We start from the raw sequence: 27,664 nt of genomic DNA, 5'->3' as shown, positions 1-27,664 counted from the left end.
TTTGGTGTTTTAGTCATGAAGTCCTTGTCCATGCCTATGTCCTGAATGGTATTGTCTAGGTTTTCTTCTAGGGTTTTTATGGTTTTAGGTCTTACATTTAAGTCTTTCATCCATCTTGAGTTAATTTTTGTATAAGGTGTAAGGAAGGGATCTAGTTTCAGTTTTCTGCATATGGCTGGCCAGTTTTCCCAACACCATTTATTAAATAGGGAGTCTTTTCCTTATTGCTTGTTTTTGTCAGGTTTGTCAAAGATCAGATGGTTGTAGATGAGTGGTGGTATTTCTGGGGCCTCTGTTCTGTTCCATTTGTCTATATATCTGTTTTGGTACCAGTACCATGCTGTTTTGATTACTGTAGCCTTGTAGTATAGTTTGAAGTCAGATAGCATGATGCCTCCAGCTTTGTCCGCTTTGCTTAGAATTGTCTTGGTATGCAGGCTCTCTTTTGGTTTCATATGAAATTTAAAGAAGTTTTTTCCAATTCTGTGAAGAAAGCCAATGGTAGCTTGATGGGAATAGCATTGAATCTATAAATTACTTTAGGCAGTATGCCATTTTCACAATATTGATTCTTCCTATCCATGAGCATGGAATGTTTTTCCATTTGTTTGTGTCCTCTCATATCCTTGAGCAGTGGTTTGTAGTTCTCCTTGAAGAGGTCCTTCACATCTCTTGTAAATTGTATTCCTAGATATTTTATTCTCTTTGTAGCAGTTGTGAATGGCAGTTCACTCATCATTTGGCTCGCCATCTGTTATTGGTATATAGGAATGCTTGTGATTTTTGCACATTGATTTTGTAACCTGAGGCTTTGCTGAAGTTGCTTATTAGCTTAAGGAGATTTTGGGCTGAGAGCTAATCTCAGCCCAAAACAGCTAATGGGGTTTTCTAAATATACAATCATGTCATTTGCAAACAGAGACAATTTGACTTCCTCTTTTCCTATTTGAATACCCTTTATTTCCTTCTCTTGCCTGATTGCCCTGGCCAGAACTTCCAGTATTATATTGAATGGGACTGGTGAGATAGGGCATCCTTGTCTTGTGCCAGTTTTCAAAGAGAATGCTTCCAGTTTTTTGCCCATTCAGTATGATATTGCTGTGGGTTTGTCATAAATAGCTTTTATTATTTTGAGATACATTCCATCAATACCTAGTTTATTGAGCTTTTTGGCATGAAGGGCTGTTGATTTTGTTGAAGGCCTTTTCTGCATCTATTGAGATAATCATGTGGTTTTTGTCATTGGTTCTGTTTACGTGATGGATTACATTTATTGATTTGCGTATGTTGAACCAGCCTTGCATGCCAGGGATGAAGCCGACTTGATCATGGTGGATAAGTTTTTTGATGTGCTGCTGGATTTGGTCTGCCAGTATTTCATTGAGCATTTTTACTTCGATATTCATCAGAGATACTAGCCTGAAATTTTCTTTTTTTGTTGTGTCTCTGCCAGGTTTTGGTATCAGGATGATGCTGGCCTCATAAAATGAGTTAGGGAGGATTCCCTCCTTTTCTATGGTTTGGAATCATTTCAGAAGGAATGGTACCAGCTCCTGTTTGTACCTCTGGTAGAATTCAGCTATGAATCCATCTGGTCCTGGATGTTTTTTGGTTGGTAGGCTATTAATTACTGCCTCAATTTAAAAACCTGTTTTTGGTCTGTTGAGGGATTTGACTTCTTCCTGGCTTAGTCTTGGGAGGGTGTATGTGTTCAGGAATTTATCCATTTCTTCTAGATTTTCTAATTTATTTGCATAGAGGTTTTATAGTATTCTCTGATGGTAGTTTGTATTTCTGTGAGATCAGTGGTGATATCTCCTTTACCATTTTTTTATTGTGTCTGTTTGATTCTTCTCTCTTTTCTTCTTTATTAGTCTGGCTAGCAGTCTACTTTGTTGAGCTTTTTAAAAAACTACCTCCTGGATTTATTGATTTTTTTGAAGGGTTTTTTTGTGTCTCTATCTTCTTTAGTTCTGCTCTTAGTTATTTCTTGTCTTCTGCTAGCTTTTGAATTTGTTTGCTCTTGCTTCTCTGGTTCTTTTAATTGTGATGTTAGAGTTTGAATTTAGATCTTTCCTGCTTTCTCTTGTGGGCATTTATTGCTATAAGTTTCCCTCTTGACACTGCTTTAAATGTGTCCCAGAGATTCTGGTACATTGTGTCTTTGTTCTCGTTTCAAAGAACATCTCTATCTCTGCCTTCATTTCATTATTTACCCAGTAGTCATTCAGAAGCAGGTTGTTCAGTTTCCGTGTAGTTGTGCGTTTTTGAGTTTTCTTAATCCTGAGTTCTAACTTGATTGCACTGTGGTTTGAGAGACTGTTGTTTATTATGATTTCCATTCTTTTGCATTTGCTGAGGAGTGATTTACTTCCAATTATGTGGTCAATTTTAGAGTAAGTGCAATGTGGTGCTGAGAATGTATATTCTATTGATTTGGTATAGAGAGTTCTGTAGATGTCTGTTAGGTCCACTGGTCCAGAGCTGAGTTCAAGTCCTGGATATCCTTGATAATTTTGTCTCATTGATGTAATATTGACAGTGGGGTGTTATCATCTCCCACTATTATTGTGTGGGAGTCTAAGTTTCTTTGTGGGTCTCTAAGAACTTGTTTTATGAATCTGGGTGCTTCTGTATTGGGTGCATATATATTTAGGATCGTTAGCTCTTGTTGCATTGATCCCTTTATTATTATGTAATGCCCTTCTTTGTCTCTTTCGATATTTATTGGTTTAAAGTCTGTTTTATCAGAGATTAGGACTGCAACCCCCCCACACACTTTTTTTTTGCTTTCCATTTGCTTGGTAAAGATTCCTCCCTCTGTTTATTTTGAGTCTGTATGTGTTTTTGTGTGTGAGATGGGTCTCCTGAATACAGCACATCGATGAGTCTTGACTCTTTATCCAATTGGCCAGTCTGTATCTTTTAATTTGGGCATTTACATTGGGAATTAGCCTGTATACATTTAAGGTTAATATTGTTATATGTAAGTTTGATCGTGTCATTATGATGCTAGCTGGTTATTTTGCCCACTAGTTGATGCAGTTTCTTCATAGTGTTGATGGTCTTTACAATTTGGTATGTTTTTGCAGTGGCTGGTACTAGTTGTTCTTTCCATGTTTAGTGCTTCCTTCAGGAGCTCTTGTAAGACAGGCCTGGTGGTGACAGAATCTCTCAGTATTTGCTTGTCTGTAAAGGATTTTATTTCTCCTTTGCTTATGAAGCTTCATTTGGCTGGATATGAAATTCTGGGTTGGAAATTCTTTTAAGATGTTGAATATTGGCCCCCATTCTCAAACTCCTAGGCTCAGGCAGTCCTATTGTCTTGGCCTCTTTAAGTGCTAGGTTTATAAACGTGGGTCAGTCACTGTGATTGGCTCAATCTGAACTAAATTATTTTTCAAGTGACACAGCCATCATCATCTGGTATTAATTGATCACCTACCAGGATGAAGGAAGGTGTGCTTTATGCAAATGTGTATTTAACCTTAAAATCTTTTACACAACCTATTTATGAAGTAATAGATTCCACAATTAAAATAATGGATTAAAAATAATGATGTCAATTATGTGGTAAAAGAATTCCTGGAAACTGATATTATATATTCGACCCTGAGAAGAAAAGACCTTGAAAATTTCTAGCTTGAATAATTGGATACGTTGTAAGAATATTAATAAAAATAGCAATATCAGGGGATGATCCAAGGTGGCCAAATAGGAACAGCTCTGGATTGCAGCTCCCAGTAAGAAGACAGAGGGTGAGTGATCACTGCATTTCCAAATGAGATTTTACTACCCACAGAACAGGAGATTCCAGGGCAGAAAAGTGCCACAAGTTTCCAGCTTGGCTGTTTGCAGAGGATCTCCGCACAAAAACTCACACAAATCTGGGCAGCCGTTTCAACTAGCACAGAACACCTGGGAGACAGTCACCCATTCAACTGAAAAGAAGGGGGCTGAAACAGAGAGCCAGGTGATGTGGCTTGGCAGGTTCCACCCCACAAAGACCAGCAATCCGAAACTCTCTGGATCAAGAGTCTCACAGCAAGCACAGCTGGACCCAGGATGATCCAGCTCTGTGGTGGAAGGGCATCCACCATTACCGAGGCAGTCCGCCATTACTGAGGCAGTTCTAACTATACCTCTATAAACAAAACTGTAAGGAAGTTCACACAGCAGCTGGGCAGAGCCCACGGAAGCGCAGCAACACCTCTGCTGGCAGACTGTGACTAGGCTACCTCCTCACTGGTCAGGGCATCTCTGAAAAAAGGCAGCAGCACATCAGGAACTTATAAATAAAGCCTACCTTCCCAGGAGAGAGGACCTGGGAGAAAAAGGTGGTTATGAGTTCCATTGCAGCAGACTTAAATGTACCTGCCCAGCAGCTCTGAATGGAACAATGGATCTCACAACTCAGCACTTGAGCTTCTATAAGGGACTGACTGTCTCCTCAAGCAGCTCCTGAACCCCCATATATCCAAAGAGACACCTCATAAAGGAGAGCTCAGGCAGACATCTGGCAGGTACCCTTCTGGGACAAAAATAGCAGAAGAAGAAATTGGCAACAGCCGTTACTGTTCTGCAGCCACCACAGGTGATCCCCAGGCAAGCAGGGTCTCGAGTGAACCTCCAGTAGTCTTACAGCAGAGAGGCCTTACTGTTAGAAGGAAAACTAAAAAATAGAAATAACTTCATCATCAACAAAAAGGACATCCACTCAGAGACTCCATCCGAGAGTCACCAACTACAAAGACCACAGGTAGATAGATCCACAAAGATGAGAAGAAACCAGCACAAAATGGAGGAAAACACCCAAAACCAGAATGCCTCTCCTCTTCCAAGGGATCACAACTCCTCACCAGCAACAGAACAAGGCTGGATGGAGAATGAGTCTGATGAATTGACAGAAACAGGCTTCAGAAAGTGGGTAATAACAAACTTCTCTGAGCTCAAAAACATATTCTAACCCAATGCAAAGAAACTAAGAACCTTGAAAAAAGATTTGATGAAATGCTAATGAGAATAAACAGCTCAGAGAAGAATATAAATGAATTGATGGAGCTGAAAAACACAACACGAGAACTTTGCAAAGCATATGCAAGTTTAAATAGCTGAATTGACCAAGCAGAAAAAAGGATATCAAAGGTTGAAGGTCAACTCAGTGAAATAAAACAAGAAGGCAATATTAGAGAAAAAAGAGGGAAAAATGAACAAAGCCTCCAAGAAATATGAGATTATGTGAAAAGACCTAATCTACGTTTGATAGGTGTACCTGAATGTGACAGAGAGAATGAATCCAAGCTGGAAAACACTCTTCAGGATATTATCCAGGAAAACTTCCCCAACCTAGTAAGGTAGGCCAATATTCAAGTCCAGGAAATACAGAGACCACCACAAAGATATTCCTCAAGAAGAGCAACCCCAAGGCACACAATCATCAGATTCACCAGTGTTGAAATGAAGGAAAAAATCCTAAGGGCAGGCAGAGAGAAAGGTCGGGTTACCCACAAAGGGAAGCCCATCAGACTCACAGCGGATCTCTCTGCAGAAACCCTAAAGGCCAGAAGAGAGTGGGGGCCAATATTCAGCATCCTTAAAGAAAAGAACTTTCAACCTAGAATTTCATATCCAGCCAAACTAAGCTTCACAAGCGAAGGAGAAATAAAATCCTTTACGAACAAGCAATTACTCAGAGATTTCATCACCACCAGGCCTGCCCTATAAGAGCTCCTGAAAGAAGCACTAAACATAGAAAGGAACAACCAGTAACAGCCACTCCAAAAATGTACCAAATGGTAAAGAGCATCGGCACAATGAAGAAACTGCATCAACTAATGGGCTAATATCCAGAATCTACAAAGAACTAAAACAGATTTACAAGAAAATAACAAAGAATCCCATTCAAAAGTGGGCGAAGGACATGAACAGATACTTTTCAAAAGAAGACATATATGAGGCCAACAGACATATGAAAAAATGCTCATCACTGGTCATTAGAGAAATGCAGATCAGAACCACACTGAGATACCATCTCACACCAGTTAGAATGGCAATCATTAAAAAATCGGGAGACAACAGATGCTGGAGAGGATGTGGAGAAATAAGAACACTCTTACACTGTTGGTGGGGGTGTAAATTACTTTAACCATTGTGGAAGACAGTGTGGTGATTCCTCAAAGACCTAGAAATAGAAATTCCATTTGACTCATCAATCCCATTACTGAGTATATATCCAAAGGATTATAAATCATTCTATTTAAGGACACATGCACACGTATGTTCATTGCAGCACTGTTTACAATAGCAAAGACTTGGAAACAACCCAAATGCCCATCGATAACAGACTGGACAGGGAAAATGTGGCACATATACACCATGGAACACTATGCAGCCATAAAAAATGATGAATGTGTGTCCTTTGTAGGGACATGGATGAATCTGGAAACCATAATTCTCAGCAAACTGACACAAGAATAGAAAATCAAACACTGCATGTTCTCACTCATAGGCGGGTGTGAACAATGAGAACACATGGATGCAGGGCGGGGAGCATCACTCACTGGGGTCTGTTGGTGGGGGTAGGGGAGGAACAGTCAGGGGTAGGGAGGTTGGGAAGGGATAACATGAGGAGAAATGCCAGATAAAAGTGAGGGGGATGGAGGCAGCAAACCTCATTGCCATGTATGTATCTATACAGTAGTCCTACATGTTCTGCACATGTACCCCAGAACCTAAAGTACAATAAAATATATTTTTTATAAACATTGATATCAGGAAAATGGGAAAATTTTGGAGGAATAAAAATGAGATTTGTTTCAAGTAGCAGTTCTCAAGGGGGGATGGGATGGGACATATTAAAATGTGAAGATGATGAAGTGTTCATATTAGAAAATAGAAAAATCCTGTTTTCAATGAACCGATTTTGAGATTTTGGTGGAATAGTAAGATAGGTGTGACTAGTGGTAAAGTGACAGTGCAGATTATTTATTACTGTCTCTGAGCCCAGTCATGCTGGACTCTGAATTAGGTGCCTTGATACGTTGTCTTACAAGCATCAGCATAGAGCTGACATTACCCCAGAGTTCCTGATCTCAAAAGGTTTAGGCAACTTTTATTTAAACCTGAGTCTTTTATGCCAGAACCCTCCTTTTTTATTCCTGGCTGCTTGGGAATATTGGAATAATATGCAAACTATGTATTTATTTATAGAAGTAACTGGCTTATATGTGATTTTAACTTTACCCCTACTTTATCTATCACACAAAAGTAGTTACCTTTTTAAAAAAACCTGTATGACACAACAGACGTAGTTTCCCTTCTGGCTTAAGCTGCTGACAACACCGTACATGGGAATAGATTTAAGACTTTCAGATGTCTGTTAATTTGCCCTATGCTTTTAAAGTGTAACAGTTTAGAGGAAACAAAATATCAAGGGGCATTACTTAAAATATTGCTCCTAATTCTGATGACTGACTTAAATTCCTTTTATGTAATCTACAAATGTCTAGTGAAAGAGCAGCATTTGTACCACATTATGCTTAAACTTCCAGGGTAAGACAAGTTCCAAGCTCTGACTAGACTTACCTTTGTCTCTCCTATACCATCAGAGTAGTTATCAAAATTGTTTTTAATTAATAAGTTATACATTTGCCTATAGTAATAAAATTATGTGTGTCACTGGGTATATCTTGATTGATAATAGTGTCTTCAGGGAGTTAATTGCTTTAAATTATTAACCAAAGTAGAGTTTGTTGAACTCAATACAAATTTGAAAGGAATAGCTTGAAAAAAAAAATATTAAGGATTTCCCCCCATAAACACAGAAATTATGTAGACAGTTTGTAAGACCTTTCTAGACCAATGAATTTTAGATAGCCAGAGAGTGATAGGCCAATTGGCCATTTCAGAGTAGTGCCAGGGAAAGTTTAGGTTGTTTTTTAGTGTATCTGTGTGTGTTTGTCTGTCCGGTTAACTTCTCCAACTCCTGATATTTTCATTATTCATTGTCCCGTAGATACGAAACGTGGAAACAAATCAGTGTCTAGATAACATGGCCAGAAAAGAGAATGAAAAAGTTGGAATTTTTAATTGCCATGGTATGGGGGGTAATCAAGTGAGTATCTCAGTAAATTCTTAAAAGGGATAATTTTCAGATTTGTTTTTACTTTGCCTTTTGTATCCCATGACATTGTTCCGGAAATATTTTCCTTCCTTTAAGAGAAAATAATCCCAGCTACTCAGGAGGCTGAGGCAGGAGAATTGCCTGAACCCGGGAGGCGGAGGTTGCGGTGAGCCGAGATCGCGCCATTGCACTCCAGCCTGGGTAACAAGAGCGAAACTCCGTCTCAAAAAAAAAAAAAAAAAAGAGAAAATAATAAAGACTTTTAGGTGAAGGAAGCTTTCAATCCAGTGATTTTTTTTTTAAATATTTGTGAAAGGCCCATTGTAAGAACTGTATTTACATTGCTGAGCACAAAATTTATTTTTCCCTTTTTATTCAAACAGATGACAACCCTTGACAATACATTCACTGTATAGAGAGCTCAAGGTCATTTTTGCTTCACCTTGTAAGCAAGAAAATTAGTAACATAACGTCAACGTAAATTAGTGGTAGCTTTTCTGAATCACTTTGTCCTTCATTACTTTAATAAAGTACAGAAATCATGTACCTTGAAGTACTTGTATTTTCCCTGACAGATAATTGGGTATCTAAAATGCTGACTAATTTGGTTTTTTCTGTTTATATGCGTGCATTTTTATTTCCAGGTTTTCTCTTACACTGCCAACAAAGAAATTAGAACAGATGACCTTTGCTTGGATGTCTCCAAACTTAATGGCCCAGTTACAATGCTCAAATGCCACCACCTAAAAGGCAACCAACTGTGGGAGTATGACTCAGTGGTAAGTTATGCAGTTGCCTATAGGAATAAAATTGTGTGTGTCACTGGGTATATTTGTATACTTTATAACTAAAGGAATGAATTCTTGTGGACTTTGAATATGGATCAAACTTTTCTTATACACTAAATATTGACAGGTAGGAAAAATAAGTAAAATAAACATGTTTTAATATCCCTAATAATTAAATTTTAGTCTTACAAAATTACAGTTGCCGCCAATCCCTGGGACCTTGTTTACTGAGTAGCCACCGTTCCTTCTGTATGTCTTCAAGTTCTATAGTCTAGCTTGGAAGAAATGAGGCAGAAAGTAGGCTTTTAAAATTACTTAATTAAACACTTAAGTAAAAGGTAAGTTTTAATTAATGAAGTTCTCTGGCTTGTGATGATTTCTTAGTGACATATGTAACAGAACCTTTCATATTTATCTTTCCTTTTGTCTAGAACTTTTTTCTCCAATAGGCTAACACGGAGGTACTTAAAAGCATCTGTGGTAAACCTCTTTCCACCTATCTGCCTAATTTTTTACTTGTGCTTTTGCCTTGTCATTCTGGAACCAGCACCAACATAATTTAATATCTCTTTCTCTGGTTCTTTTTAATTTGGCTTACCTTCTCTAAGGCATGTAGTGCCACTAAGCAGATGATTTTTTTTTTTTTTAAGACAGGGTCTTGCTCTGTCACCCAGGCTGGAGTCCAGTGCTGCAGTCACAGCTCCCACAACCTCCACCTCCCAGGCTCAAGCTCTCCTCCCACCTCAGCCTCCAGCTATCCTCCCGCCTCAGCCTCCAGAAGAGCTGGGACCACAGGCATATATCATCATGCCCAGCTAATTTTTGTAATTTTGTGGAGACAGAGTTTCACCGTGTTGTCCAGGCTGGGCTTGAACTCTTGGACTCAAGCGATTCACCCACCTCACCCTCCCAAAGTGCTGGGATGAGCCATCATGCCTGGCCTGATAGTTTTTCTTTTTCTTTTTTTTGAGACGAAGCCTTGCTCTTGTTGCCCATGCTGGAGTGGAGTGGCACGATCTCAGCTACTGCAACTTCCACCTCCCGGGTTCAAGCTATTCTCCTGCCTCAACCTCTTGAGTAGCTGGAATTACAGGTGCCCGCCACCATGCCTGGCTAATTTTTGTACTTTTAGTAGAGATGAGGTTTCGCCATGTTGGCCAGGCTGATCTCAAATTCCTGACCTCGGGTGATCCGCCTGCCTTAGCCTCCCAAAGTGACAGGATTACAGGCATGAGCCATTGCACCCGTCCTGGCCTGATATTTGCATATCCTCTTATCCCTTCACCATATGATGCACTACTGTTTAGGTTCTTGTCTTAAGTTTGTTTTCTGTTCCTTTTGTTGGCTAGTCTCTCTCTCCTTCATCCTTAAATGGAGACGTCCAAAGTTATGGCATTGGCTGTCTTTCCTTCCTATACTGTGTCATACACCAACCATGTTCTACTTTAATCATCAATATGCTTTTCCATGAACATACCCTGTACTTTCCAAGTTTACATCTAACACTCTTCCCTCTGACAAACCTTACCCATTCTTAAGAACCCAGCTTTGACATCACTTCCATGAATGCCAGCCTGAAATTAATAACTCTGTCAATCATAATTCAGTAATTTCTGACCTCTATAATAATCTGTACTTCTTTGTAGTTATCTATCTAGCAGTCTTTTCTCCACTATTAGATTCTTAGATCCTAGAGGACAGAGATCATCTTTTATAAATCCTGGGTCTTTCACAATATCAGATTATAGAAAAAATAATATTACCTATAATAATAGCTCAGTTAATATGGCCATTGGAAATGGCCTGAATATTCTGTTTCAGGGTTTCCCATGGTATGTGCTACTGCCATTTTGTGTGTGACTGCTGCATGCATTGCAGGGTGTGTAGCATCTCTGGCTCCAGATAGTATGTGCGAGTGGCACCCCATAGCCATTGTGACAACCACAAAATTTTTAAAGTGAAAAAGCCTCTGGAAAATGACAGTATATTAACTAGGCAATATTTATTAAAATCTATTTATGACAGCTAAAACAAATAGGGATTTATTTTTATTACATAAGTCTAGAGGTAAGTAAATTCAGTGGCATAGTGATTATAACATTGTTGTAATATTCTTAGCTTTTCCTTGTGGCCACAAGATGGCTGCTACAGCTCTGACTATCACATCCCAACTCCAAGCAGAAAGAAAAGGGGAAGGGGAATGGTACACTACCACATGTGTTACTCTTTATTAGCAAAGCAAAAGCTTTTTCTGGAACCCCATTAGCATGCTGTACCTATGTCTTATGGACCAGAACTTCATCCCATAGTGACCTCTAGCTGCAGAGGAAGCTGGGAAAGCAAGTTTTGGTTTTCTAGTCGTTAGAGTGTGAGATAGTCAAGAGAGACATGGATTGGGAAGGACTGTTGGCTAGCCAATCTACAAACTCTACCACAACAGTATTCCAAAAGTAAATGTTTGATAAGACAAGTAAGCAGCTGGAGATAGTTTAGAGAATTTAGAAAGAGCCATTTACGAGTGTAAAGTTTTAAAACTTCTAGATAACTTTGCAAGGCTTTTTCCCTCTGAGATAAAACATTAATGCCACGGGTTGATTTCTCCCAGAAGCAGACTATAAGATAAAGTTGAACATTCAGGATGTTTATTAAGGAGCACTTTCTGGGTTAAAATCTGTTAAAGGAGTACATTTTTCTCCCTGGGCAGAGGGAGAAGTTGAATTGCATTGCAGCTCCAACAGCCTGAGCAGACTGCAGGGGAAGCACTGGAGGGGAACAGCCCATCAGAATTGTCCTGCCTCCATCCATTGAAAACTTAACAGTATAGAAAAATATCAGAAGAGTTAAGTCAGTAATCTGTAATCTAAACCCAAAATCATGAACACTCACATTTCAAAGGAACCTAGAAATTAAACCCAGGATACTTTTTATACAAGTAGAAATTGAAGCTCAGAATGGAAAATAATTGCCCAGGGTCCCAGAGCAGGTAAATAGTATGACTAGATCTCAAGTCTGTAACTCTTTATTCTTAATCCAGGTTTCTTTGCACAATACCATGCTATTTTTGATTAATAGTTTTGAATCTTATATTATATATTACATAAAATTTATAAGGCACTGGGCTCTTTTGCTTTGACTACTTGTATCTGTCCTTTTTGGAATAAAATGCAGATTTTAGACCTAGTTGCATCTAGAGATTAGGAGGTGGGCAAATTATTTTCTTCTAGGATGCAGGTACACTTTACTCAATGATTAATTATAGCTTTTATCCTCTTCTTAAAGGTTACAGTTAAATGCTTGTCACTTGCTTGTCCTGTTGCCTTAGTCCAGCTCTCTCTGGATGGAAACTAGCTGGTGCTGCCTGGGTCCTCTGAGGAGTGCTGTGATGACAGCTCCCTACCCTGCAGAGTTCAAAGCCACAAGACTTTATGCCTGCTATCAGCAGCCAGAGTTGTATCTGGAACAGTGTTCTCCATCAAAGTCCAGGCCTCCTGGGGGTGCTGCTCATCTCCCAAGTTATGGGGATTCTGTCATGATGTTGAACAGTTAAATACTCAGCACAGAGCAATAACCTGTATCTTTGTGATTTTTTTTTTTTCAGATGGAGTTTCACTCTTGTTACCCAGGCTGGAGTGCAATGGCGCGATCTTGGCTCACCGCAGCCTCCGCCTCCTGGGTTCAGGCAATTCTCCTGCCTCAGTCTCCTGAGTAGCTGAGATTACAGGCACGCGCCACCATGCCCAGCTAATTTTTTGTATTTTTAGTAGAGACAGGGTTTCACCATGTTGACCAGGATGGTCTCAATCTCTTGACCTCATGATCCACCGGCCTCGGCCTCCCGAAGTGCTGGGATTACAGGCGTGAGCCACCGTGCCTGGCCCTGTGATGGGTTTATTTTAATGATTTTAAGTGAAATGCACATTTTTAGAAATTAGGTTGAGAGAGACCAAGTCTCCCAACTAAATTTTTTGTTGTGCTTAGTTGGGGATTTTTTTGTTTTTAGTAATAGTGACCATGGGCCTGATGAGGGAGGCCACTGGGATAAGCTTTGGGGGAACTCCTGGAATGTTTGAGAGGTTCTGTTGCTGCTGTCTTTCCTGAGACTGAAGGCATTGGCAGCAATGTGCACGCTGAGCTGCAGCACTCTGGCTGCTGGATGTGTCCATGACTGCTCAGGACGTTGCTTGGATGTTGTGTTTTCCAATAATAAGCATTAGTCTATGAATGCAGATTACCATTGAATGTAAATGTAATTGTACCATTTATCAGGTATTTGCTGATAAATGGTACAATTACATTTACGTACAATGGGATAGGGAGCACTTTATGTACATTATCTCAGTGTTTCCTTATAAAAGCCCATGAGGTATTTTTGTCCTCTCTTTAAAGATAAGGAAACTGGGTCTCAAAGAGTTTAAGTTTTTGCTCAGAAGTATATAGTTGGTATGTAACCAATGTAGAAATCACCCCAGGAATGTCTGACTGCAAAGCCCCTCCTCTCAACTAATAAACTACACAAGTCTGCATTTAAAAAAAAGAATATCCCACAGCCGTGCTGACTGTCTTCCAGGTTCTAGTCTTACGTTTGCAAGTGTTAAAGATAGAATCCTGAACCTAAAGACAGTGTCGATATTGACACCTGCAAAGGGAGACTGTCACCTGCCAGGTCCTACTTTGACCACAACACAGAATAATGAATGACTGGAAGCCCAAGTAGTTGTAAACAATTATTAGATTTTGTTTTAAGTTCTAATAGATGCAAAAGAGGCCTCATGAAAATGAAATATTTCAGATAAAAGAACTACATTAAAATAGAGCCATGAGTAAAATAATCAGATAACTACGTGTTAAACATTTTACATTTCCTTAATACACATTTTTAGATTAATGCTTAATGCAAATTCCTGTGTACAGCTACTTTAAAGTCCTTAACATGACCAGAGCAAATGATCACAATCATTGGTGTGGATCATTGTAACTGTCTGTCTGTTAATTCTTACCTGCCCTGCCCTTTCAAAATTATCCTATTAACATGTTGCAGCATCAAATCTAGAACTTAAATAACTAGATGAAATATATGGCTGTGTCTACTAACCATTTATTAAGAATCTCCTTTGTAGTTGAGGCACTATGTACTTTATCTTCATTACCTGTGTACTGTCCCAAAATCTGCTCAAAATATGTAATGTGATCCTGAGTTTTAAAAGGAGAAACTTCAAGTTACCCAGGCTGTGAACTCAACTCCACATTCCTGTGCTTTTCTTTCTGTACCACATCATCTCCTTTAACCACCAGGATAGCCTCTGGGTTTGCTATGGACATAGGCGTAAGACTGATTGTATGAAATCTCAGCTGTCCCAACATTCTTACGATTTTGAGTTATCAGAAAGACCTGAGTTTCTAAAAACTTGAGCTTGGAATCACAGAATTAGCTTTAACAGCCTTATCACAGAGAAATGAAACAATTTTGAAACAGCTGTTTGAAAATAGGTTGAGAATCCTAAATTAGGAACCACTAATCTGGTCTTTTTTTGTTGTTTAGGAAACTGAAGCACAAAAAAAGAGAAACTTCTCATAGTGCTACAGAGCTTATGCCAGAATTAGGACTTAGAATTTAGGTCATCTTGCTGCAAGTCAAGTGCATACTATTGGACCCCAGTGTCTTTCTCCCTCCCTCATACCTCTTTATCTATCTAATCTATCACCTTCATTTTCTCCATTGTCTTTTTAATAATGTATATTTAAAAACCAAACAAACAAACAAACAAAACACCTTTTCTACAGAGGAATTTCATAATCACCAAAACTGATGCTTGAGGTGTTTTGTTTTCTTCCACTCTCCTGTTAAGGTTTTTTTTCTGTTATTTTCAGAAATTAACCCTGCAGCATGTGAACAGTAATCAGTGCCTGGATAAAGCCACAGAAGAGGATAGCCAGGTGCCCAGCATTAGAGACTGCAATGGAAGTCGGTCCCAGCAGTGGCTTCTTCGAAACGTCACCCTGCCAGAAATATTCTGAGACCAAATTTACAAAAAAATGAAAAAAATAAGGATTGACTGGGCTACCTCAGCATACATTTCTGCCACATTCTTAAGCAGCAAAAAAGGAAAAGTGCTTTCCTTCTCCTGGATGTAAGGTTTATCAGCCATTAAAACTTAAACTTCTCTAGCTTTTCACTAGCTGTGAACCAGCCTTCCTGTCCACTGACGTGAAACTGCATAGTAATGAGACTGTGCACACTGATGTTTACAAGATTGAGAGTCTTTCTCTGAAAATCATGCTAAAGAATATTGAGACAATGAAAAAAGTCAACAAAATATGCTTTCTGGAGAACTATACCTTTTATGGTTTGCTCGCACATCAGTAATTTCTGCTGAATGTGCTGTCATAATGAAGAGATTTCCAAGATTTTCTTTCCTGATTAGAACTGGTAGCCAGTATATTAAATATTGATATTGAAATAAATGAACTGGAACCAGACACAGAACCATGAAAACAAGATTTTTACAACAATAACAACAACAAACTATATTAAACAGGGTTTAAAGGAAATTAAAACAGAACTATGAGAAGTACAATTTGTTATAGTATAGTATCAAATTTCTATATAGATTTTATACCTCAGTGGGGAAAAATAACTGATTCCTATGACATTCATTTTATTTTCATCTGTGAGAGTCATGGATGCTTTTATTTTCCTTGGGGTGCTGAAATTGAGCTGAAAAAAAAAACTCTTTGAATATAGTTTTAATTTCTCTCTACAGTTTTTTTTTGTTTGTTTGTTTGTTTGGTTTCTGGGCTGAAATTTGGAATTGTAATTTTTAATTGCCTTCGGAATTTAACATAATGTCCAGTCTCAACAAGTGTTTCAGTTGTTCTTGGGTCAACTGGCTTACAGATTTATGAGTGCACATACACACACACAAATTTCTTATCATTTTCAACTTCTTGACCCACCTGATTTTGCTTAATACCCAGGATTCATACTACTGTACCACAGATTTGTTTTCACAGCAATAAATCTTCAGTTCTTTGTTTATGATTCCACTTAACAGAAAGCCTGCAGAAGTGATTTATTATTTGGGTATTTGGAGACAATATATTTGATGGTTTTTTGGAAAACCTTTTTCACTCCATACTCAGATATGCTTCATTGTCAAGTACATATTTAGATTATTGAATTGTAATGTTTATCTGCTGCTTTTTTAAAAAATAAAATTTGACTGAAAATGTTTAATTGGCATTTTTTAATGACTTAGCCAAAGAAGTGCAGCTGTTACTCCATATTAATAGGCTTGCATTTCTTTTCTAAATTTTATTGGGCTAAATCAGTTTTATTTTTCTGATTTTTAATACCACAGAATCACCTGTGTGTCAATTAAAAGTTGTCAATTAAAAAGTAATCTTGTAATCTCATAGAAGGAATCTCATTAAGACATTTTTTCTGATATGTAGAGCAGTCTGTTGGCAAAAATGCATATATTTTCTTTCGTATCTGTAAAATTATATTTAATGGAATTCTTTTGATTATCAAGGACTTTCACTGCAGGCAGTGCTATTTCTTGTGCCTAAGAATGTTTCCGAAAGTCGCATCGTTAATTATACTTGCCAGGTTGAGTGTACACAGAGTTTCTCATATCCTGTTCAAGTTAATCAACATCAAGCACATGGGGATGCTTTAGGGTGAGGCTATAGTACAAAATGCATAAACCACGTCCCCAGGAAATTTGAAAGGAAGCAGGTGCTGGATGGAATTTTTTTTTTTTCCTTTTCCATGAGCTGTGTTAATTCTATCTCCAGTAGGCCTAATGCCTGAATAAGCAAGATGTCTAATCAATAAATTATTTTCATGCTCAGAATTTCAGGTTTTTGTACTCCAGCATTGCTTGGTCTTATTTCTTACTGTATGAAAGCCTAACAGCAATGTGATTTAAGGTTTTGTTTTGTTTTTTAAGTGGGGGATGTAAGTGATTTAATTCATGGGTACTTTTAGAACCTGACAGATAATCCTATTGCCTTTATTTTTCTAATTAAAGAATTCCTAAATACTTTGAAAATACAAACTATTCCTGAATAGTTGTGAATTAAATTGGTTTTTATTTGAAGTTAGAGTGGATCCTGGTTTATCATAATTATTTGTAATTAGGCAGATGCTTATCACTCTATTATAAATCAAATTGGGAAGAAAAGAATGAAAAAACAATGGCTGGGTATTGGCTCATACCTATAATTCCAGCATTTTGGGAAGCTGACACTGTAGGACCACTTGAGGCCAGGAGTTTGAGGTTGCAGTGAGCTATGATGGTGCCACTACACTCCAGTCTGGGCAACACAGAAGAGACCATGTCTCTTAAAAAAAAAAAAAAAAGAAAATGAAGGATGAAAAAAGGGATTATTATTTAACCAGTGAAGAATTTATAAATGTGACAATTAAGGATAATTTGAATCTCTCACATCTATTCACCCCACTCCAGTCCCAGTCTTTTTTTAATATGTCTCTCTGTCCTAATTTGGCATTCTTGAGAAATAGTACTGCCACTGAACATTGGGAACATTCATCTATTCCGCAGATAGAAGACATCATGTAGGCCATGTCCTCATTGCCCCCATTCTACGTTTAGCTGGAAAACAGAGGTTCCTCTTTGTAAGGATTTGATGTTCTTCTCATCCTCCAAGAAGTATACCAAGAGCAAATTTGCCTGTTCTTCAAAGGAAAAAGAAACTTAGAAGATGGTGTTTCTGAGGTCATAACTGTGAGAGGTTGTATACAAAGAATGATTACCTTTTTAGGCCATTTGGAAAATTAGATCTGTTTCTAATTAGATGACATTTTCTCCATTCTGATTTCTTGAAGATTGCCAAGCATTTGCTTGATAATCTACCAGAACTGATAATTTTTCAGAATATCTGACAAATATATGAAATTCAGTTGTGTATCTATACCCTAGCAACAAACATGTGAAAATTCAACATTAAAATATGCCATTTATACTGGCATCAAAAAAGTCAAACTTCTAATTAGGAAGAAAGTTAAAAGATGTGCAAGACCTCAACACTGAAAACTACAAAACAGTGCTGGAAAAATTATAGAGCACCACAATAAAAGATATTCTATGCTCATGGGTTGAAAGACTGCATAGTGGTAAGATGTCAGTTCCCCACAAAGTGATATCTAAATTCAATGAAATAAAAATCCCACGAGGCTATCTTGTAGAAATTGGCAAATATATATATGAAAATGCAACAGACCCAAAATAGCCAAGATAATTTTGAAGAAGAAAAAACTGGAGTACTTATAATACCCAATGTCAAGACTTGCTCTAAAGCTACAATAGTTAAGAGAGTATGGTACTAGAATTAGAATAAACAAATAGCTTAATAGACAAGTCCAGAAATAGACCCACATGTATATGGTTATTGGATTTTCAACAAAAACACCAAGCTGAATTAAATAGAAAAAGGAAAGATTTTTCAGTTGGAGCTGAAGCAACTGGATGTCTGGGAAAAAACAATGTTGATGTCTTCTTCATACTGTGCACAATTTGTTCAAAGTGGATTATAGAACTAAATGTGAATGGCAAAACAATAAATCTTGTAAAAGGAAACACTATCTTCATGACACTGGTGTAGGCAAAGATAGGTGAAGATATGAAGGTTAAATATAAAAACTGACAGATTTTATCAAAATTAGATACTTCTCATTAAAAAGATACTTTTAAAGTGAAAAGGCAAGCCACGGTCTAGGAGAAAATATTCACGATACGCAGAACTAACAAAGGAAAGCAAAGAAGATTTTAAAACCATTGTAACAGCAACCCAATTTAACAATGAGTGACTTGAATACACACTTGAGAGAAGCTCTCCAGATGCACAAGTAGCATAGGAAATGGCACTCAATGTCAGCCATCGGGGAATGTAGAATGAAACCACAAGGAAATTCCACTGCATACCCACCAAATGGTGAGAATATGGAACAACTGATAGAAGTCTCAGTTTGCCAGTTGCTTATAATGGTAAACATAATGCCTACCTGTGACTCAGTGATTCCACTTCTAAAGATCTACCCAAGAGAAATGAGGGTGTGTATTTACAGTAAAACTTGTACAAGAAATAGCAATTTTATTTTTATAGTATCATCAAACTGAAAACTGCCTAAATATCTGTCACCACGTTAATAATCAAGTAATAGTATATTTATACATTGGATACTAGTCTGCAATTGAAAGAATAGGCTGGGCTTAGTGGCTAAAACCTGTTATCCCAACAATTTGGGAGGCCAAAGCAGGAGGATCATTTGAGCCCAGGAGTTCAAGACCATCCTAGGCAAGATGGCAAGATACCGTGTCTACAGAAAAATTTAAAAATCAGCTGGGTATGGCTGTACACACCTGTAGTCCCACCTACCCAGGAGGCTAAAGTGGGAGGATCCCTTGAGCCCAAAAGTTCAAGGCTGCAGTGAGCTGTGATCACGCCAATGCACTCCAGCCAGAGTGACAGAGATACTGTTTCTAAAAATAATGAGGTACTGATAGAACAATATAGATAAATCTTAAAAACATTGTTGAACAAAAGCCAGAAATACTCCATTTATATGAAGCTCAAAAACAGACAAAACAAATATGGAATGGTTATCTTTGGGGATAGGTATAGTCTGGAGAAGAGCACAGAACTTTCTGGAATGATGGAATGGTCTATATCTCGACTGCAGTAGTGGTAACCTATACATATATATGTATGTGTGTATATTTTTAAAAATATATTGAACTGTATACTTGGGATATATGCATTTTACTGTATGTAAATTATGCCTCAATAAAGTGCTGGGTAAAGTGATGAAGGTATTTACCCCGCTGGCATCAAGGCGTTCTGAAAAGCCCTGCACTGCTACAAAACAGCCAAAGGCTGAATAACTTCCTGCAAATATACTTTTAAGTGGAATGCTGAGATCACCAGAAAATATGAAAAATTCATAAGTGCCAGACTGGTAAACATGAACTTGGATGATAATCATAGCTATTAAATATGAAAGCCCTTCCTCTTCTAAGAACAATATATAATGCCTACAGTTTGGGAAATGGGAGCTTAGGCCTTGGGCCTGAACAAAGTTGGGGAATTAAACCAAAGATCTGGCTGGACACAGTGGCTCACACTTGTAATCCCAGCACTTTGGGAGGCCAAGGTATGTGGATCACCTAAGGTCAGGAGGCTGAGACCAGCCTGGCTAACATGGTGAAACCCCATCTCTACTAAAAATACAAAAATTAGCCGGGTGTGGTGGCTCACGCCTGTAATCCCAGCTACTCAGGAGGCTGAGACAGGAGAACAGCTTGAACCCAGGAGGCGGATGTTGCAGTGAACCGAGATTGTGCCACTGCACTACAGCGTGGGTGATATAGAGTAAGACTCCATCTCAAACAAACAAAAACAATAACCCAAAGATCCCTGCATCTTCAGTTGGGATATTAATAGGTGTTAACACCTAAAATTGAAGGGTAGATAGGGAAGTCAGCCTTCTTGAAAAGTAATCTGACTGACTCTGCCCCTTTTCTGGTTAGTAAATGAGATGATGGTGCCACCTCTGTAATCATAGGTCTCCTTTCACATAGATCAGGGATTTAATGCCACATTCTTGAAGTCTGCCGATCAAGAAAATAAAGTATCAGATTTACCACTTCCTGAAAACCATTAGAATAAAACAAGTCTTTGCAGGGTGCAGTGGCTCACACCTTTAATCCCAGCACTTTGAGAGGCCAAGGTGAATGGATCACTTGAGGCCAGGAGTTTGAGACCAGCCTTGGCTAACATGGCAAAATCCCATCTCTACTAAAAATTACAAAAATATCTGGGTGTGTTGGTGCCCACCTGTAGTCCTAGCTACGTGGGAGGCTGAAGCATAAGAATTACTTGAATCTGGAGGTGGAGGTTGCAGTGAGCCAAGATCACAACACTGTACTCCAGCCTGGGCAAAACAGCAAGACGTCATCTAAAAAAAAAAAAAGAAAGAGAATATATATATATATATATATATATATATGTTTTCTGGAAAACTCAATCCTGACCCCCATACTCCTACTAAATTCAGCTATGAAATTACTATCAAAAAGAGGAAGCCATCATGCGTGAATATTAACGAAAGTTAATTCTAGCTTCTGGCAATCTAAGACTAGCTTGTATCAGACTAAAGCTTAGTAACTATTTTTGAACAAAATATTATTTAAAGAATGATGGTCCAGGCAAGTGAACAGAAACTGTAGGGGATTTGACCCCTGTTAAGGATTTCACTGGGTAAGATCTCAGCTTTTCCCCTAGAAAGCCTCCACCATGTACTGAGCACCCTGGAGGTAGATACAGTTCATGTAGATGGTGATCAATAACACTAGACTGAGGGGTCAAGAGATCTTATTTGAGAGCAAACAGAGGCTGGAAATTGGGGAAGGAAATCCTAGACTGCAGGGAGTTGGAGAAGCCCCCAAATCTACATAGAAACTTTCCACAGACGGTTGACTGATTAAATTGTGTGCTCAGGATGAAACTCCAAGAAGCTCAGAGAAAAACAACCACCGAAAAGCAGAAAGATCTGAGCAGCTGTCTCAGCAGTTGCCCAGCACCACAGAGGTCGAAGTTCAAATTTGAAGGGGCTTGATAAACACTGGTCAGCTTTATGTTGAAATCCAAGAAGGGCATGTGTAGAAATAAAGACCATTTCTAAGACCTTAGAGCTATTTCTAAAGCCAACTACAAAATGGAAATCGACCACATCTAACAAAGTGTCTATTTTATGGACTATTTTCAAAAAAAATTTTTGAAAAGCAGACCCGCTGGTGATACAGATGTTGGAATTGGCAGACAAATTCTTCAAAGTAAGTATCAGTGTTTTAAAAATGTATACAGAGAAATGTAAATATAATAAGTAAAACCATGGGAAGTTTCAGAAGAGGTCTGGAAAGTAGGGGAAAATCCTAAAACCAAAAAGTATCTAAAATCAAAAATTAATTGAATGGGATTTACAGCAAATTGGACACACACAAGAAGGGATCAGTGAACTTGAGCACAGGTCAATAAAAAATGTCCAAACTGAACCACAAAGAAAAAAGATAAAGGGGTTAAAAAAAAAAAAAAAGTTTAATGATGAAATACATTCATTGACCTGGAAGAAGACAGAGAGCAGAAGCTCTGAAGAGGACTTGTTTTCTCAATTCTGTGGTTGCTCACAATTCTTGACTTGTTGAATGCCTCACTCCAGTCTCTGCCATTGTCTTCACTTGGCATTACTCTCTGCATGTGTCTGTGTCTTTCTTCTCTGCCTCCTCATATAAGGACGCTAGTTATATTGAATTTATAGCCCACTCTAATCCATTGTGACCTCATCTTAACTAACTGCATCTGTATAAACTGCAATGAGTCGAATTCTGTCTACTGGTAAGGAAGTCCTGCCCGCCAATACATCAGAATGTTACATTATTTAGAAGTCAGGTCTTTACAGAGGTAAGCAAATCAGAATGAGATCATTAGGGTGAGCCCTAACCCAGTGTGACTGATGTCCTTATTAAAAGGGGAAATGACACAGAGACAGACACATAGAGAAGGAAGATGATGTGCAGATATGAGAAACTCCATCCACAAACCAAAGGGTGCCTGAAGCTACCACAATTTAGGAGAGGCATAAAACAGATAACCCTCACAGACCTCAGAAAGAACCAACCCTGCCTACACCTTGATTTTTAGGCATCTAGCCTTCAAAACAGTAAAAAATTATTGTTTAAACTACTCAATTTATTGCAAGAACCCCAGGAAATTAATATAAATTATATTTCTAAATTGAGTCTTATGCTGATATTCTGAACAGATGAAATTCAGATACACTATTCAACATCTACTAGACATTTAAAGAAGAATATCAATCATTCACAAACTCTTCAAAAAGAAGAGAGAACCATTCTCAATTTATTCTATGAAGCCAGCATTACCCTGATATCAAAGCCAGACAGACATAAGGGAAAACAAGACATGCTAAACACCAATATTTCTGGTGAATATATAGGCATGCCTCATCTTATTACACTTTGCAGATACTGTGTTTTTATACATTCAAGATTTGTGTCAACCTAACATCAAGCAAGTCTCACAGTGCCATTTTTACAACACGTGCTAACTTCATGTGTCTGCATCACATTTTGGTAATTCTTGCATTATTTCAAACTTTTTTATTAGAATATCTGTTGTGGGATTCAGTGGTCTTTGATGTTACCATTGTAATTGGGGGCACCACAAACTACACACATATGAGAAGGTGAACTTAAATGATAAATTGTGTGGGTACGCAGGCATGTGTGCGTGTGGACTGTTACACCCATTGGTCCTTCTACTGTCTTTTCCTCTCCTCAGCCCTCTTTATTCCCTGGGACACAACAATTTTGAAATAAGGCCAATTAATAATCCTGCAATGGCCTCTTAAGTGTTGTTAGAGTGAAAGGAAGAGTCACATATCTATCATTTTAAATTGAAAGCTAGAAATAAGTGAGGAAGCCATGTTGAAAGCTGAGATAGTCCAAAAACTAGGCCTCATGTACCAGTTAGCCAAGTTGTGAATGCAAAAGAAAAGTGCTTGGAGGAAACTAAAGTGCTGCTCCACTGAATACACAAATGATAAGAAAGCAAAACAGCCTTATTGCTGATATGGAAAAAGTTTTAATGGTCTGGACAGAAGATCAAACCAACTACAACGTTTCCTTAAGCAAAATCCTAATTCAGAGCACGGCCATAGCTCTCTTCAATTCTATGAAGACAGAGCAGAGAGGAGCTGCAGACGGAAAGTTTGAAGATAAAAGAGGTTATTCATGAGGTATAAGGAAAGAAGCCATCTCCATAACATGAAAATGTAAGGTGAAGCATCAAGTGCTAATACAGAAGCTGCAGCAAGTTATCCAGAAAATCTATCTAAGATCATTGAGGAAGGTGGCTATACTGAACAGCAGATTTTTAATGTAGACAAAACAGCCTTCTGTTGATTTTAGGCATCTAGCCTAAAATGGAAGAAGATGCCATCTGGGACTTCCATGGGTAGAGAGGAGAAGTCAATACCTGTCTTCAAAGGATAGACTGTCTTTTTTGTTAGGGGCGACTACAGCTGGTGTCTTTAAGTTGAAGCCAATGCTCATTTACCATTCCAGAAATCCTTGGACCCTTAAGAATTATACTCAATCCACTTTGCCTGTGTTCTTTAAATAGAAAAATAAAGCCTGGATGACAGCATATCTGTTTATAGCATGGTTTACTAAATGTTTTAAGCCCACTGTTGAGACCAACTACTCAGAAAAAAAGGATTTCTTTCAAAATATTGCTGCTCATTGATAGTGCACCTAGTCACCCAAGAGCTCTGATGGAGATGTACAAGATAAATATTTTCATGCCTGCTAACACAACATTCATTCTGCAGCCCATGACCAAGAATTAATTCAGACTTTCAAGTCTTATTATTTAAGAAATAACATTTCATAAGACTATAGCTGTCATGGATAGTGATTTCTCTGATAGACCTGGGCAAAGTAAATTGAAAACCTTCTAAAAAGGAGCCAGCATTCTAAATTTCAGTAAGAACACTCATGATTCATGAGAGGGGGTCAAATACCAACATGAAGAGGAGTTTGGAAGAAGTTGATTCCAACCTTCACAGGTGACTTTGAGGTATCCAAAACTTCAGTGGAGGAAGTAACTGCGAATGTAGAAACAGCAAGAGAACTACAATTAGCCTGAAGATGTGTCTGAATACTGCAGTCTCATAATAAAACTTGAATGGATTGAAAGTTGCTTCTTAGGGATAAGCAAAGAATATGTTTTCTTGAGATGAAATCCTCCTGGTGAATATGCTGTGAATGTAGCTGAAGTAACAACAACAGATTTGGAATATTCCATAAAATTAGTTGATAAAGCAGAGGGAGGGTTTAAGAAAACTCCAATTTTGAAAGAACTTCTACTGGGGATAAGATGCTATCATATAGCATCAGAAAAATTTTCTGTGAAAGGAAAGTTCAATCAACGTCACAAATTTCATTGTTGTCTTATTTTAAGAAATTTCAACAACCACCCAAACTTCAGCAACCACCACCCTAACAGTCAGCAGTCATCAACATTGAAGCAAGACTCTCCAGCAGCAAAAAGATTACAACTCACTAAAGGCTCAGGTGAACATTAGCATTTTTTAGCAGTATTTTTAATTAAGAAATGTACATTGTTTTGTTTTTAGACATAATGTTATTATACACTTAGTAAGCTATGGTATATTGTAAACATAACTTTTATATACATTGGGAAACAAAAAAAATTGTGTCACTCACTTTATTGCAATATTCACTTTTTTGGGGTGGTCTGGAACTGAAACTGCAATATCTCTGAGGTATGCCTGTAGATGCAAATAGCCTCTACAGGATACTAGTAAACCAAATGTAGCAGCATATTAAAAGGATTATACACCATAATGAAGTGGTATTTATCCTATGGATGCAAAGTTGTTTTAAGGTTTGAAAATCAGCCAGATGCGGTGGCTCATGCCTATAATCCCAGCACTTTGGGAGGCTGAGGTGGGTGGATCAAAAGGTCAGGAGTTCAAGACCAGCCTGGCCAAGATGTTGAAACCCTGTCTCTACTAAAAATACCAAAATTAGCTGGGTGCAGTGGCAGCCTGTAATCCCAGCTACTCAGTAGGCTGAGGGAGGAGAATCACTTGAACTCAGGGGTGGAGTTTGCAGTGAGCCAAGATTGTGCCACTGCACTTCAGCCTGGGCAACAGAGTGAGACTTCATCTCAAAAAAAAAAAAAAAAAAAAAAAAATTCAAAATCAATCTATGTGATATACCGTGTTAATAGAATACAGAACAAAAGCTACATGATCATCTTAATAGAGAAAAGGAAATCCAACACTCTTTTATGGTTAAAACACACAAACAAAATAAAACTGGGACTAAAAGAGAACTTCCACAATTTGATAAAAGACCCCAATGAAAATTCCACAACTATCATCATATTTAATGGTGAAAGAGTAGATGCTATAGCACACTGGTTAGGTGGAAAAAATAAGTAAGTAAGTAAGCAAGTAAGTAACTAAGTAAAAGACTGGATGCTTTTCCCCTAAGATCAGGAACATGGCAAGGATGTCTATTCTTTCCACATCTATTCAACATTGTTCTGAAAGTTCTAACCAGAACAACTAGTCAAGAAAACGTACCCAGACTGAAGAGAAAGAAATAAAACTATTTGTGCAGATGACATCATCTTGTATATAGAAAATCTCAGGGAACCCACTAAAATACTATCAGAACTAATAAATGAGTTTACCACGTTGCAGGATGAAAGATCAATATATAAAACTCAGTTGTATTTATATACACCATCAATGAACAGTTCACAAATGAAATTTTTAAAATTCCACTTAAAATAGTGTCCAAAAAATAAAATACTTAGGAATAAATTTAATTAAAAAGTACAAGAGAGGGACAAGATGGCCAACTAGATGCAGCCAGGAAGAGCATCTTCCACCAAGAGAGACCAAAATATGCAGTAAACCATTATACTTTCAACAGATCTTTGGGAAGAAAGCACTGATAGTCAATGGAGAGATGATGCAGATACCAGAGCTGAAGAGAGAGGAAGCTGGTAACCCTGCATGGGGTTGCCAAGCTCTGGAACTTATTCCTGGCCCTGAACAACTCCTAAGAAAGGAGTGAGTGAAGTAACTGCAGACCAGCCCGCTCTCACTGCAGATCTCCAAGATCCTAGCTGCAGGAGATCCTGTGACCCTCATGGACACATGAGTTGGCAGGGGAAACTGCCTGAAGAGTCAGCAGAGATATAGAGTTTGAGCCTCTGTGGAACTCAGGGGGTTTTGCATGGGGACAGCTGTAACAAAACATGACCACAGGTGCTCATCCCCAAGCCTCTGCATATTTCTCTATAAGGCTGTAACCTTTGTTGGCTACTGAACCTGGAGATAGCAGGGCTGTCTTTCCTGCATGACCAGGGCACATCTGACCTGTGTACCCACCTGTCCACTGACCCATCCCAGAGTCCCTGCCTGGCCTCAATTATAGGAGTGGGCACACAGCACAGCCTCCACTGCCCCCAACAGAGTGCTTTTGTTGGAAACTACCACTAGAGCATTTTTGTTGGTGTTCTGAGAAGACCTTGAGCTCCCCCAAGCCCCCACCCCTGCAAGGCTGGTGCTCAACTTGGAGGAGCCAGAGAACAAAGCCATTGGAGCCAGTCCTATCTCCCCAGGGTTAAAGCATGCAGCGCAGGAGTACTCAGCTAAGATCTGTGGCCAGAACTTAGGTGAAGGAAGAACCCTTACTCTCAAAGTGCTGGGAAGAGTTAAGCATGGGTTCATGGGCAGACACAGGAGCTGGATGTGCCTTGTGACTCCTTCTACTGGGCCAGTCTGGGAGGGGTTTGGCCTGTCTGGCAGCCACAGCCTTTCCCCAGGGGAGCCTCATGACCTAACAGCCCAGCAGTCTGGGTGCAGGACGCTTGGGACAAAAGCTGGTCAGGCTAAATTCTGGGGCATTCATCAGAAGGAGACCCTATCGTAGGTGGAGCTGGGTAGGTACCACTGCTGACTGCTGGCAAAAAAAAAAAAAAAAAAAAAAAAAAAAAAACCCAGGCATGGCACTACACCAGCTGCATACTCACAGCAACATCGCCCTGTCCAGAGATGCCCTGCCCTTGACCTACTGCATCAATGGACCACCACCACAGATATACCCCA

General features: G+C 38.6%; 1 protein-coding gene across 1 annotated transcript in view; it reads left to right on the top strand.

The window, feature by feature from the left end:
• Positions 1-16,771, top strand: part of GALNT1 (polypeptide N-acetylgalactosaminyltransferase 1) — a 78,008-nt gene extending 61,237 nt beyond the window's left edge. The window contains exons 10-12 of the mRNA XM_032245318.1: positions 8,015-8,113; positions 8,767-8,901; positions 14,779-16,771. Of these exons, the coding sequence (XP_032101209.1) occupies positions 8,015-8,113; positions 8,767-8,901; positions 14,779-14,925 (381 nt within the window). The 3' untranslated portion in view covers positions 14,926-16,771. The remainder of the gene's footprint in view (positions 1-8,014; positions 8,114-8,766; positions 8,902-14,778) is intronic.
• The last annotated feature ends 10,893 nt before the right edge of the window (positions 16,772-27,664 follow it).

This window comes from Sapajus apella, unplaced genomic scaffold, assembly GCF_009761245.1.
Source record: "Sapajus apella isolate SASKATOON/1434 unplaced genomic scaffold, GSC_monkey_1.0 scaffold57, whole genome shotgun sequence".
In the NCBI taxonomy this organism is placed as follows: Eukaryota; Metazoa; Chordata; class Mammalia; order Primates; family Cebidae; genus Sapajus; species Sapajus apella.
Note: the sequence above shows the minus strand (reverse complement) of the source record. Positions and strands in the feature narration are given on the sequence as shown.